This window comes from Macaca fascicularis, chromosome 7 (genome assembly GCF_037993035.2).
Source record: "Macaca fascicularis isolate 582-1 chromosome 7, T2T-MFA8v1.1".
Taxonomy (NCBI): Eukaryota; Metazoa; Chordata; class Mammalia; order Primates; family Cercopithecidae; genus Macaca; species Macaca fascicularis.
The window spans coordinates 978,728-991,556 of record NC_088381.1 but is presented as its reverse complement, the minus strand read 5'-3'; the positions used below and the strand labels follow the sequence as shown (position 1 = coordinate 991,556).

General features: G+C 52.1%; 1 protein-coding gene across 3 annotated transcripts in view; it reads right to left on the bottom strand.

Moving 5' to 3' along the window:
- HERC2 (HECT and RLD domain containing E3 ubiquitin protein ligase 2) overlaps window positions 1-12,829 on the bottom strand; it is a 220,595-nt gene that overhangs the window by 2,193 nt on the left and 205,573 nt on the right. The window contains exons 84-92 of one of the 3 annotated variants that reach the window (XR_012414636.1): window positions 11,840-12,027; window positions 10,882-11,079; window positions 8,284-8,367; window positions 4,086-4,227; window positions 3,738-3,932; window positions 2,478-2,590; window positions 1,671-1,861; window positions 647-752; window positions 146-446 (exon numbers count right to left, since the gene is read on the bottom strand). Coding sequence is in view for 2 of the 3 variants with exons in the window: in XM_065547623.1 (XP_065403695.1) it covers window positions 146-358; window positions 647-752; window positions 1,671-1,861; window positions 2,478-2,590; window positions 3,738-3,932; window positions 4,086-4,227; window positions 8,284-8,367; window positions 10,882-11,079; window positions 11,840-12,027 (1,430 nt within the window). In the remaining variant the exon portion in view is untranslated. The remainder of the gene's footprint in view (window positions 1-145; window positions 447-646; window positions 753-1,670; window positions 1,862-2,477; window positions 2,591-3,737; window positions 3,933-4,085; window positions 4,228-8,283; window positions 8,368-10,881; window positions 11,080-11,839; window positions 12,028-12,829) is intronic. The other 2 variants (XM_065547623.1, XM_065547629.1) reach the window with 2 other exon arrangements.

Genomic DNA, 12,829 nt, shown 5'->3' with positions numbered 1-12,829 from the left:
ATCAGAGAAGTTGGATGTTTTCCATTTTCATTTCTGTGAAGACACAAGAGGCCCATTCTTCCATGTGCTGCAGGACCGTGGGTGAGGACCTGGCCACCATTGGCCAACATCAGCCCAGGGCTGGCAAGCCCAGCCAGGAGCCTACCTGGATGACGAAGTCTCGGCCCCGGAAGTCGGCAATGGTCCTGGGCAGCCTCGTCCGGCCCCAGACGAAGCGAAGAAAGAGAGAGCGCTCTGTGTTGGAGAAGGACTCCATCACCTCCCAGAACCACTGGATCAGCGATGTGGAAGGCTCGATGCCCTTGTAGGTGGCCACCGACTTGAGCAGATGCAGGGGGATGTCAGGGCTGCCACACACCTGCAGGAGGATGTCCGTCAGGGCCGTGTGATGCTTCCCACCTGGCATTTCCGCAAGACTCCATCACGCTCCCTCTCTACACCAAGGCCTGTTTGGGGCAGGGAGAGGTCTGGGGGCTCTGGGTGGGCCCGCATACAGCCTCCTGCGGGCGGGTGGAGGGACGTGCTCAGAGTGCACTCCCTTCAGTCAACACACAGGGCAAGGCTCTGACTCTGAACTACTGTCACTGATTTGTGGGTCAGCAAGCAAAGGCAGCTGCAGGGCAGCCCCACCTGGGGGTCGGCATACCATCGTCTCCAGTTCGTAGCCAGTGAACAGTGAGAGGAGGGGGACAGGCACAACGCGGGCCATCCCTTCCCGAACAGCAGCCACCTGCTCATCAAATTCATGGAGTCTGGAAGAAAAAGCTCACTTTACACTTCTGTCTTCGGTGACACTGACTTTGTTCTGCTCACACCAATCCTTGGCACGCAGCACTGCGGCCGCACACTTCCCAGCTGGGAGGACAGAGCTCCAGCTCCAGATGGCATGAGCATGCTTAGCAGCTCAGCACTGCAGAACTTCTCCCGACACTCGGCTCATCTCGTCCGGCAGATGGGGTACAGCCTAATGACCACCCACAGCTACGCACACCCCAAGCCACCACTCTCAGTATCCACCGGATACCCCAGGAGAAGCCAGCACCAAGAGGGGAAAGACGCGCACCCGCCACAGGCCCGAGACACCATGCTGACCCACGGCAGACACGATACGGGGGACGGCACCACCCAGGACACCTGCCAGGACTACCCCCACCAGAGCCCACAGGGCACACCCACCACATGGGGCCTCATCCAGACACTCTCAGGTGCTTCCAGGGGACATGGGACAAGCAGTGGAAACTGTGGGTGGTGGTAATGACCTGCCAAGCCTGAATCACGGCGCCCAAAGGCCTGTGCACAGTCACACCTGGACACCTGGCAAAGGCTGCTCTGTGTCACTCAAGCAGCCTGGAGGGGGTCGAGACAGCCCCAGACCCAGCCCTGTCCCAAGGAAGCCAACAAAGAAAGCACACAGGGCAAAAACTACGGCCTCCTCAGGTGCAGTGACCCAAATGGGTGGATTTTGTTGATCTTGGTATTCTGGTTAGAGCTAGGAGTAATGAACACCGACCCTGATCACAGAATAAGCTTCACACCGACAGATCAGCAATAGTTGCAGCCAAATCCATTACTGTACTGTGGACGACACTCCTAAAAACACACGTCCATGCAACCATTTTCTGCTACTTTTGCTACCTGTGTCAATGCAACAGAGACAGATGACCACCAACCTGTAGTTTATCGCCAGCCGCACGTACTCCGCGCGGTTGTCCAGGGTGATGTGCGTGTGCTTGGAGCTCAGCTGGATGTCCTGGCCGCTGGCGCTCGGCACCGTGAAGGGCAGGCTCATGGCCTCAAACTCCTCCGAGGTGGCTTCATTGTCTCGGATGTACATGAGTCCAGGAATAAAATCTTTATCAACCTTTTAAGGAGAAAAAGAAAGCCCATGTGTCGACTCAGGGCTCGTCTCCACCCCAGATCCCAGTCCACCCAGCACACTCTGTCAAGCAGGAGCCAGGGTCAGCCTCAAGTGCATCTCGAGGCTGCAAGTACACAGCACACACCAAGACAGAAGAGGAGCAACGAGAGAGTACTTCACCCAAGGAGCTGAACAAATAATTCACAGTTCAGTCAAGTGCTTAAAACTAACCACTGAGAAAGTTACAGCAACTGGCTAGCAAGGATTCCCGCCCTGCAGCCGAGGCACGACACAGCCACAAGGGATGAGCTGGCTGTGGTCGCCCCAGGACAGAGCCTCCTGTGCAAGCCTGACTTGCAGCCCCCCGACTTCCCAAAAGCTCAGCTTCTTCACAGGGGAGGCAGTGAGCTTCCTTATCTGACAAGACAGTGTATGTTACAAAACACCAGAAAGCAGATGATCTATTTTTTTTGCTACTCAAAGATGGCCCACAGCCAGGAGCCTCTGCGTCACCTGGGCACCAAGTTAGGCCAGAATTCACAGCCTGACCAGACCCGCAGAACAGACCGTGCTTGTTAACAAGACCCTAGAGGCCCCGCCTGCCGCCCCAGGGAGTTACCTCACTGAGGTCCGCGATGGTGAGGCTCATCCCAGCCAGCTGCTTCCAGACAGGTTCAGCGAGGTTGAGGCTTAGGGGACTCCCGGTTCGGATGGCAATGCCCAGCAGCACACCTGATCATTCAGGACACAGTGACAGAGGACACTTGCAAAGGATGACAAAACTTCCCGTTCACTCACACACGCCACTGGCAGCAGCTCCACACTGAGGCCTCAGAACCTTCTGAAGCAGTAACACCCAAATCATAGGTCTAGGCCCTTCCTCAAGACCATCTGTCCTCCTCTACATCTATCATTCCCTTTTGTGCCTATAAGCCTCTAACTCTTCACATCCCTTCTGCACACACATTAGTTTAAGCCACACAGAGGCCAATTCTTCTTCTTCTGACAGCAAAGAGCTGGAACTTCCCCATGGGAGTGTCCTCCAGGGAGCTACAGCCCTGCCCAGGAGGTGCAGGTGTGGTGGGACGCACAGCCGAGGACACTGCACACCCTCAGTGGGACAGGAGGGAGGGACTGGCCAATGGTGAAGACTTCACCCCTCTCTGATCCCAAGTCTCAGATAAACACTGAAGATGAAGAAACAGAATCTCACATTTTCTGAGTGCTCAAGGCAGTCTCCAGTCCTCAGCACGTGGCCAGGGCCTGCTGGCTCTGCCAGTGCCTGTAACTATGCACAGAGCTTCCAACGGTCCACCACCGTCAGGCCCTCAATGCTAGGCACGGAAGTCAACAGCACACCTTGTTCGCTTCCACAATGTTGGTGAAATGCACGATCAACATGAAAAGTCTTTTCTTTTTTTTTTTTTTTTGTGGATACGGAGTGTCGCCCAAGGTGGAGTGCAGTGGCGCGATCTCAGCTCACTGCAACCTCTGCCTCCTGGGTTCAAGCAATTCTCCTGCCTCACCCTCCTGAGTAGCTGGGACTACAGGTGCATGCCACCACAGCCAGCTAATTTTTTTTTTTTTTGTATTTTTAGTAGAGACAAGGTTTCACCATACTGGTCAGGCTGGTCTCGAACTCCTGACCTCATGCAATCCACCAGCCTCAGCCTCCCAAAGTGCTAGGCTTATAGGCGTGAGCCACCTGCGCCTGGCTCTAAAAGTCATTTTTATTGGTAACATTTTATTAGTTTTTAGTCTCAAAAACTAAACGCAGATATTCAAGATATCTACTGTCACTCCTCAAACAGACAGTACACTTTAACTCAAGAGCAGGCACAGGGCACAGCAACCCAGTTCAAGCGGCCGAGAAGCTCACCCAGGAAGCGGAACATGCTGCTGTGCACAGGTGCTCTGGCGGCCGGGCTGAGCAGGTAGCAGTCTCGGTTGGCCCCAGACTCATCCCTCCCATTGGGTGTCACGATCAGCAGGGGTGTGAGTCCGTTCTGCAGCTCCTCACAGATCTCAGCTATGGACTCACTGTAGCCACCCCCACAGTCATCCACAGATTCACCTGCAGGGAAGAAGCAGCCACTCGAAGTCCCCTCACACAGTCCTGTGTGAAGACCCCCAATGATCCCGCACCATGTGGCCTCTGTGCTCCCCGTGGGCTCAGGCGACCACTGCCGGGGACACAGGTGCTCCAGCGCGCCCAGCAAGTTCTCACCCACAAACTTGACTTTCCAGACACGGTGAGGAAGGAGGAGGCTGTCGGGACCAAAGGAGCTCATCTTAGCACACATCTGCCCAAAGACAGACTTGGTGCCATCAGGGCCAGCCAGCCCACCTTTGCTCCTTGATCGTTTGACCTGGAGAGGAGAAAGCAAGCAAGCGTGAGGCCACTGCCGCAGCAGGAAACACACAGCCGGGGACACGCGGAGCTGGCGAGTGCATGAGGAGGAGGCACTGTGCATGGGCCCCTCCCTGGTCACGCACCTGCTTGCAGACCCCGCCATCCAGGGCACTCGACTCTGAACACCCGAGACCGCTGCCCTCACCCCATTGGGCATGTCGCCAGTGATATGCCCAGCAGCCCCTAGGACTAGCGTGTCTGAACAAACACACCTTCCAACATGACACACACTACCACCACGTCTACAGCTGCGGCCTAGCAGCATCACCTTGGCATGGACCATTCTCACACCCTATGCACTGCCACCACTTCACCATCTTGCCATGACCTCAGGAAATAAGACACCAGGAACTCCAAAAGCAGCTCTCCCAGATCAGAACAGACTCCCGGCACTCAAAGATTCAACCCAATGCCCCTGAACTGAAGCAGATACAGTGAGTACCTCGGCTGGGACCAGGCCTTTCCCATATCCACTTCCACTCATCCACTTCCACCCATCCCACTTCCAAGCCTCGGGGCCACTCAGCCTCCCCAACACAGGCAGTCACTCTCGTTGCCCATCCTTCTCATCCTAAGCTACAATTTCCAAAGGCTCAGGGGACTCCAATTCCCAGACATCAAGGCAGGAGCCCTAGGGCCCCTGCCACAGCAGGACCTCGGGGCATCGGAGGGCGGGTGGCCGAGGCTGTGCATCAGAATCATCTGAGAAGCCCAGTCTGGAAGCATGTCAAAAAGAAAAATTGAAGAAAAAATGGTCCTGAGAATGTATTTTGATGACTCCTCCAGTGAAACTCTCTTTATCTTTAGCTCACATAAAGTTGAGTTTAAACCACTTACAGCACAGGCTGCCATAACCAAGACTAAAAATACAAGAAGAAAGACAGAAGCCACAGCTGCCTGTAGAATGAACTTGTCTGCGTGCCACACACTCGGCTAGGTGTTCACAGATGTGAGTTCCTGGAAACTCGCAGCAGCTTTTTAAGGCTCCATCATGCCCAGAGGAGACTGGGCTACCAGAAAAGAACAGGACATGTCCTACGTCACGGCAGCCGTGTGACAGGACAGGTGCACCCAGCTCCCCAAAGCCCACGGGGCTGCCTCTTCTCCGCGACAGCACCCACTGGTAGAGGCTGTCTGTGCTCAGAGGCTGCAGAAAACAGCAGCCATGATCCTGGAAGGAGACAGGCTCCTGTGGGACAGCACTTTCTCTGCTCAATAGAAACACACATGATTTTAACTGTCTTTAATCTGAAGTCCCTAAATTTTCAGAAATGTGCATGTAATAATTCTGTAATAAATTTTTAAGTGTAAAAAAGTTTTTAGGTACTGACGTTCAGATCCTGCTATAAAACTAAATAAAATTCCCAACAAACAAAACCCTTCAGTAAGATGATCTGTGTTCTGGCGTCTCCGAAACTTTCCACAGACAGCTGCGAGAGCCCCTCCCATGGCATCCCCTCGGGAGGCGTGCCCCTGAGCGCATCGTCACAGCCATGGGGTGGCGGGACGGAGGTGCCTGTGCAGCCTTCCTGGCTCCGTGCTGGTGTCCTGTGCACACCTTGAATTCATAGAATGTTTTTCTCCATGTTCATTTTTGGGCAGAAAATCACTTCTATTTCCACACGTGTAGAAAATTTCCTCTCTTCGGGAGGGGCATGCTACCCTGAACGGGAAGGAGCCATCCATGGCACCCGGGGCCGTGGCTGAGCCACAGCAGCCCCCAGACGTCAATCCACATTGCACACTAGGCTGAAGGGTGTTTATCTGATTCTTAGGAAGGCCTGATGCCGGGCGTGGCGGCTCACGCCTATAATACCAGCACTTTGGGAGGCCAAGGCGAGTGGATCACCTGAGGTCAGGAGTTCGGGACCAGCCTGGCCAACATGGTGAAACCCTGTCTCTGCTAAAAATACAAAAAAAAATTAGCCAGGCATGGTGGCGCACGCCTGTAATCTCAGCTTCTTGGGAGGCTGAGGCAGGAGAATCGCTTGAGCCCGGGAGGTGGAGGCTGCAGTGAGCCGAGATCGCGCCACAGCACTGCACCCTAGCCTGGGCGACAGAGCGAGACTCTGTCTCAAAAAAAAAAAAAGGCCTGATATAAGTTGCTTTTTGTTTGCTTTGAGACGGTGTCTAGCTCTGTCGCCCAGACTGGAATACACCAGTATGATCTCGGCTCACTACAACCTCTGCCTCCCAGGCTCAAGCGATCCCCCTGCCTCAGCCTCCTGAATAGCCGGGACTACAGGCACCCACCACCACACCAGGCTAATTTTTGTACTTTTTATAGAGACGGGGTTTCACCATGTTGCCCAGGCTGGTCTCAAACTCCTAGGCTCAAGCAATCCATCCACTTCAGCCTCCCAAAGTGCTGGGATTACAGGCATGAGCCACCACGCGCGGCCAGAAGGACTAATATAAATTTGTTTGCCATTTACCCAGTTTGTTTTTTCAATTGCATACTGAATGAACATTTTTGTAACACAAGCTGGGGATAGCAAGATGCATAGGAAAGAGGCGTTCAGCATGTAATGACTTCTCAAAAATTTCAGATGATACAAAGACAGAAATAAGGGTGCCTAACCTGCATCCTAGTTTATCAAAGCTTCGCTGATGCTCAGAGCCCCCCCAGGCTTGAAGAGGGGGCTTGAACACCCACCCTGAGAGCCCCTGGCCCAAAACGCCTGCATGCGGTTTTGAGGGAGGTGCAAGTTGAGACATACTCAATCGCTGGGGTCAGACGATGTAGAAGCCATCGGCTGGCCTTTCTTACAAGCTGTGATGTTTATGATGCACAGTAAACTGAAGCGATCATCCAACGTAGGGAAATAAAAGCTTTTTTATGAACCTAGTTAAACTATTTATTTGAGGACATGACTGACGTACAGTTTAGCATTAAACACTCTGACGTCAGTGAAGAGACCAGTTCCATCAGTGTGGTCACATGAGCTGTCCAACAAAGGACAAGAGTCTGGTGTCTTAATCCAACATGCCCCCAAATATAACTCTGAAACAATTTCTAGTCATGTAATCAACATCAGGGTAAAAATCATGTGCTAATACAAAGGTACAGGAACAAAGAATTTGTTCTTCGTGGCTCTCTGTGTCTGATCCAAGAGACGAGGCCAGTTTCATTTGAGCATTAAATGTCAAGTTCTGCACGCTATCATCATCAGGGGCTGAGGCTCCTCTTTGTTTGTAACTGTGAGTTTATGTAGACTTGAAGCAGTATAAACTTACAAACGGTCTACTAGTCGTTTCTTTGACCACTACCCATGAGACATATTAGTAACTCTGGCCTATGACACTGGCAAAGAAAACTACCAGTGGGGGGAGGGTGTGAGGATAGTGGGAGCATGAACTGTTACAACCTATAATCAGATGTATCATCAAACTATCACTGGGCCTGTGACCCACTCCACTTCTCAGAACTTAACAAAAGGGGCAACCGAAGACACACCCAGATAGCCCTGCCTGTACCACAGAAAAGTGGGCATGGCCCCCTAGCACCATCAGAGAAATCTAACAGAGTAAACCAGGACACACCTCTGCAAGAGAGGAGCAGGCTGCAGGCAGCTGCCAAACACAAGCAGCCCCACAGCCCTATTCCATGGCAGGGAGGAGCGCAGCAAATTTTAAAAGGCAGTGATCCTGCTTTGGCTGTAACAAACAGACACACACCTCCCAATGTAACAGCAGCGGTTATCATCATGCAGTGGGAAGAGGGCTGATTTTATTTTTCCCATTCTTGCTGACCTGTGTTTGTGTTTTTGGACTATCTGAGATAAATCTTCATTACTTCTATATAAAGAAACACACTGACATTCCTGGAAGGCCCAGCACATCACATACAGGAAGCCCACAAAAAGGAAGGTGGCACCTGCTCTTTAAAGTTGGGGTGCACGGGATGGCAGGCTACCAGCGCTCTCGTCCCAGCCCAGGCACCCACGAAAGCATCACTTCTAAGGCTGTCAGGCCACAAGAAAAGCACAGGACATGTCTCTCCATGCACTACCTGGATGCGGTTCAGCTCCACAACGGGACCGTGCTGACGATCGCGCACCATGGTTGCTTGCACTACTTTTCGGAAAGCTGCCTCCTAAAACACATCAAACAGACAAAATTTAGAATCTGATACAGAAAGCATCACTCCTGGAGAAATCATGACATAGTTTTGTTTAAGATCTGATTTGAAGAAGACCTTAAGAACAGAAAACTGCCAGCTCCCTTTTCTCAAGCTGTGAGGGTGCAGGGGACCAGGCTGGCACTGAAGCGCACAGGGACACAAGTCAGGGCAGGCAGTGCCAATGGCCAGGCAAGAGGCAGGTCCCTCAGGAAACTACCTCCACCCACCAGCGTGCCAGAGGCTGGAAGAGCCCAGCACATGCAGGGTGCAGAACAGGGAGGGCTGGGCCTGGCGAGCACCTGCTCTGACTCAGGTCTCGAAGTCAAGATTTCCCTGCCAAACATTAAGTCCACCAGTGGCAGGGACTGATGTTAAACCACTGACTGCCACACAGCAGCCACAGGGCCAGGGAGTGCCGTGGAGCCAACCAGAGGTCCTGGCTGTGAACACACTGAAAGAAATTGGGAGCGCCCAGGGTGAAGACAGCAGGGCGTGGTCAAACATGAGCGCCACAGTGAGGACCCAGCCTTTCCCCAGGTGGGAGCAGGTCGGCCGTGCCCATGGGGAAAGGGTGCAGGATATAGCAAGCAGCCGTGACAATGGAAACGGAGGAGACAGGTCAGCAGGGGTCTCAGCTCTCTTGGCCAAGTGGCCAATCGTGCCTTCTTTCAGTTAGGGGTGGGTTGTGGGAGCGCAAGGGTCCCTCAGTGGAGGCTGAGCCCTTGCCCAGTTCAAAGGCTAAGAACAAGCTGCTCCAAGGCAGGAGGTGAGGGCCCTAAGCGCCAGAGGAGACCCGGAACAGGCATCCTGGAGGCACCTCAGCCCCACGCCTCTTGCACAGCCCAGACTCATCCTGCCCCCACGGGCCCTGCCTGGACCCCAGGGGAGCTCCCCCTCCACAGGAGCACTCCCCTCTCCTCCCAGTTACCAGCCCGCCCACCTTCCTGGAGAGTCCCTTTTGGTGCTCTGGACCGGGAGTAGTAACACCCACTCTCTGAGGCCGATCCTCACCACACCCAGGACCAGAACCGAGGCTGCCTGCACATTCCCTGACCAGAGGTCCCTTTCAGATGCCCTCAGCACTCCCCTGATCTTCTGCAGCCTCAGCAGGTGCCAGACACTGCTGCCCACCGCTCCCCTACCACACACCAGCTCCCACCCATGCCCTGCTCACAGCCTGCACAACACTCGTACAGGGCCAGGTGGGACATGCCCCTCCTCTCACCATTTTTCTCCCTGCAAAGAAAGGTTTTTTACCTCTGCACTGCCTATTATCATCACAACTTTGAAGGATTAAAAAAAGAAGGCAAAATTAATTAATTGCTACTTTTTATTATTGAATAGTAATTGAAATTACATTTCCTATCCATTTTACCTGCCTACGATTTCTTCTGCCTCTCTCATCAGAGAGATGATCTTTCCATTAAACACAAGCCTCATCACCTGCACCCTCAGGCACACATGAAAGTAAAATGAATGCCCCAGTCCCGTTCAGCAGAAATCGTTCTAGTCAAGTGGAAACAAAACCAGTCTTTAAAAAGTAACCTGCTGGGACAGGACTCCAAAACATCTCAATGTTATTAAATCACTAAGAATGGGCCATGATATTTGACAACAAAACATATCACAGAATCACAATCAGGATTAGTGTTCCTCAATCCAATTCTGAAGCTCTTCCCCACACAGAGATACCCCTACCGTAGGATCATTAGCCCCTTCGAGATCATCTTGTCAAGCTGCTTGCCAGAAACTAACCCAACCTCCAGAAAGCTCCAATTATTAGCAACATCTACAGGTCAAAAGCTGCCTGGTGACTTTCAGATGCCCTCACTCATGACTGTATTACTCACCCCTGTTAATTCTCACTTGGCCAGCAATCTCTACACATTCAGGCATGGACCTTCAAGGTAAGCTATCTGTGACTCCTGGCCCCCTCTGCTGGACATCCCGGGAGAAACAGTCCAATCGCCCGCCTTCCTGTGTCAGTGGAACTTGCCATAATGCCACAAGGCCAGGCAGGCAGAGGAGGACCGCAGGAACAAAGGCTGAGTTTATGAAGGCCCACCTCATCCTTCTGGAGCGGTGAGAGGCAGAGATTACGAAGCAGAGATGCAGCACCATACTGTTTGTTTTTAATATAAGCTCCAAAAGGGAGGAAATTTTTGTCTGTTTTCTCATTGATAATGGCCGGGCGCGGTGGCTCAAGCCTGTAATCCCAGCACTTTGGGAGGCCGAGACGGGCGGATCACGAGGTCAGGAGATCGAGACCGTCCTGGCTAACGCAGTGAAACCCCGTCTCTACTAAAAAATACAAAAAAAAAAAAAATAAAGTACCCAGAACACAGCCTGGCATGCAGGAGGCAGTCCGTGAACATTTGCTGAATGAGCCGTATTCTATGTGTTCTATTCCCAGGATTGGAATTCTGTTGGGTTACAATGTACTGAAGACACCAGTTTCCCCTAGAGCAAAGACTGCCACTCGAATACCTTTCCCTGGGATATCAGAATTCCTCGCAGGGTGTCGAACCCAACAGAAGGCCCGAGTCCAGTTTCGTCGAGCGAGCCTTCCAGATCGAACATGGGGATGCAGGGACAGAAGAGCTCGGAGAGGTGGTGCAGCAGCAGCAGGCGGTTCCTCAGTGCGATGATGGGGATCTCCTGCAGGTGATTGTACTCCATGGGGACCTGGAACACAGAAACGGCCTTCAGCCCCTCAGGCACCAAAGGCACAGGGGGGCCACAGTGTGACACCCATTAAGGATTCTGAAAACAATTGTTTCAAAACCAGAGAAGCATTATGGTTTCTGAGTTTGCTTTACAAAACGTCACTGTGCTGCTTTTAAAATAATATTCTGTCCAATTTGACTGTAAAAAAAAAATTTGTCTATACAAATATATTTACTAAGAAGCGTGAGGCATGTACATCAGAACAGTGGTGAGGGTTATAAGATATCTTAGAAGGTGATACACACCGTACACACAGAATGTTGGCTGGCATGAATATTAAGGTTTTTTTTGAGACAGGGTCTCACTCTGTCACCCAGGCAAGAGGGCAGTGGTGCAATCACTGCAGCTTTAACCTTTCAGACTCAAGCGATCCTCCCACCTCAGCCCTCAGCCTCCCAAGTAGCTGGGACGACAGGTGTACGCCACTATGCCCAGCTAATTTTGTAGAGACAGGGTTTTGCTGTGTTGTCCAGGCTCATCCCGAACTCTTGAGTTCAGGCAATCCGCCCACCTCGGCCTCCCAAAGTGTTGGGATTACAGGCATGAGCCACCACAACCAGCCAAATATCGAGGCTCGTAAATACACTGTTTGGTTAACATCTACTGAGCCTGAATTACTTTCACCGAGAAGCCTCTGTAAATACACAACGACAGGATGCAGCACGTGACAGGAGCACACTTTGCTCGCCCCCGACCCACCCAGCCTGCCCGGACTCACCTGTGCTGGGAGTTTGCCAGCGCTGGCGGGCTTGCTGGTCGACCAGGCGAGGGTATGTGCTGAGCCACAGGCCACACGGTTGACCTTCTTACCCTGAAGGGCAGCTACCAACCGAGGCCTCTGGATGGCGTTGGTGGTTCCATCTCCCAGCTGTCCCTCATCATTGTCGCCCCATGTATAAACCTCACCTGAATGAAGTGCATTTAGAATCAGAACCTGTACACTAGGGCCAACAAACGCATGGCTGCCAATGTCTTCCCATCACACAGAGAACCAACGCTCCCTGCCCTTCAGCTGGGTGTTGACCTAGTCGGCAACTTTACATCTGACCTAGACGTGAATGTCTGCTTTACGTATGACCTAAATGTGAATACACGCTAACTACACATCCAAAGAGGCGAGCGTACTTCCCAGGACTCGCCACAGCCCCTGCTGGCCACCAGGCCTCTTCCAGTAAGAGGCACAGGACTCTGGTCTAAAGCCTTCAACAGTGTTAGTTCTCAGGACTAGGCGTGAACGGCAGCAGTTCTCCATCGGAATAATATCAGAACAGACAGCAATATCCCGAACATCCCAAATCCATCGGAATAACATCAGAACAGACAGCAATATCCCGAACATCCCAAATCCATCGGAATAACATCAGAACAGACAGCAATATCCCGAACATCCCAAATCCATCGGAATAACATCAAAACAGACAGCAATATCCCGAACATCCCAAATCCATCGGAATAATATCGGGACAGATAGCAATATCCCGAACATCCCAAATCCATCGGAATAATAATAGAACAGATAGCAATATCCTGAACATCCCAAATCCATCGGAATAATGTTAGAACAGATATCAATATCCCTAACATCCCAAATTGCTCTTACATGTGAAACAGAAGGGGAAAAGTCTGTTTGATTTATTTTATACTTTCTTTTGAGATAGGGTCTCACTCTGTTGCCCAGGCTGGAGTAAACTGGCATGATCACGGTTCA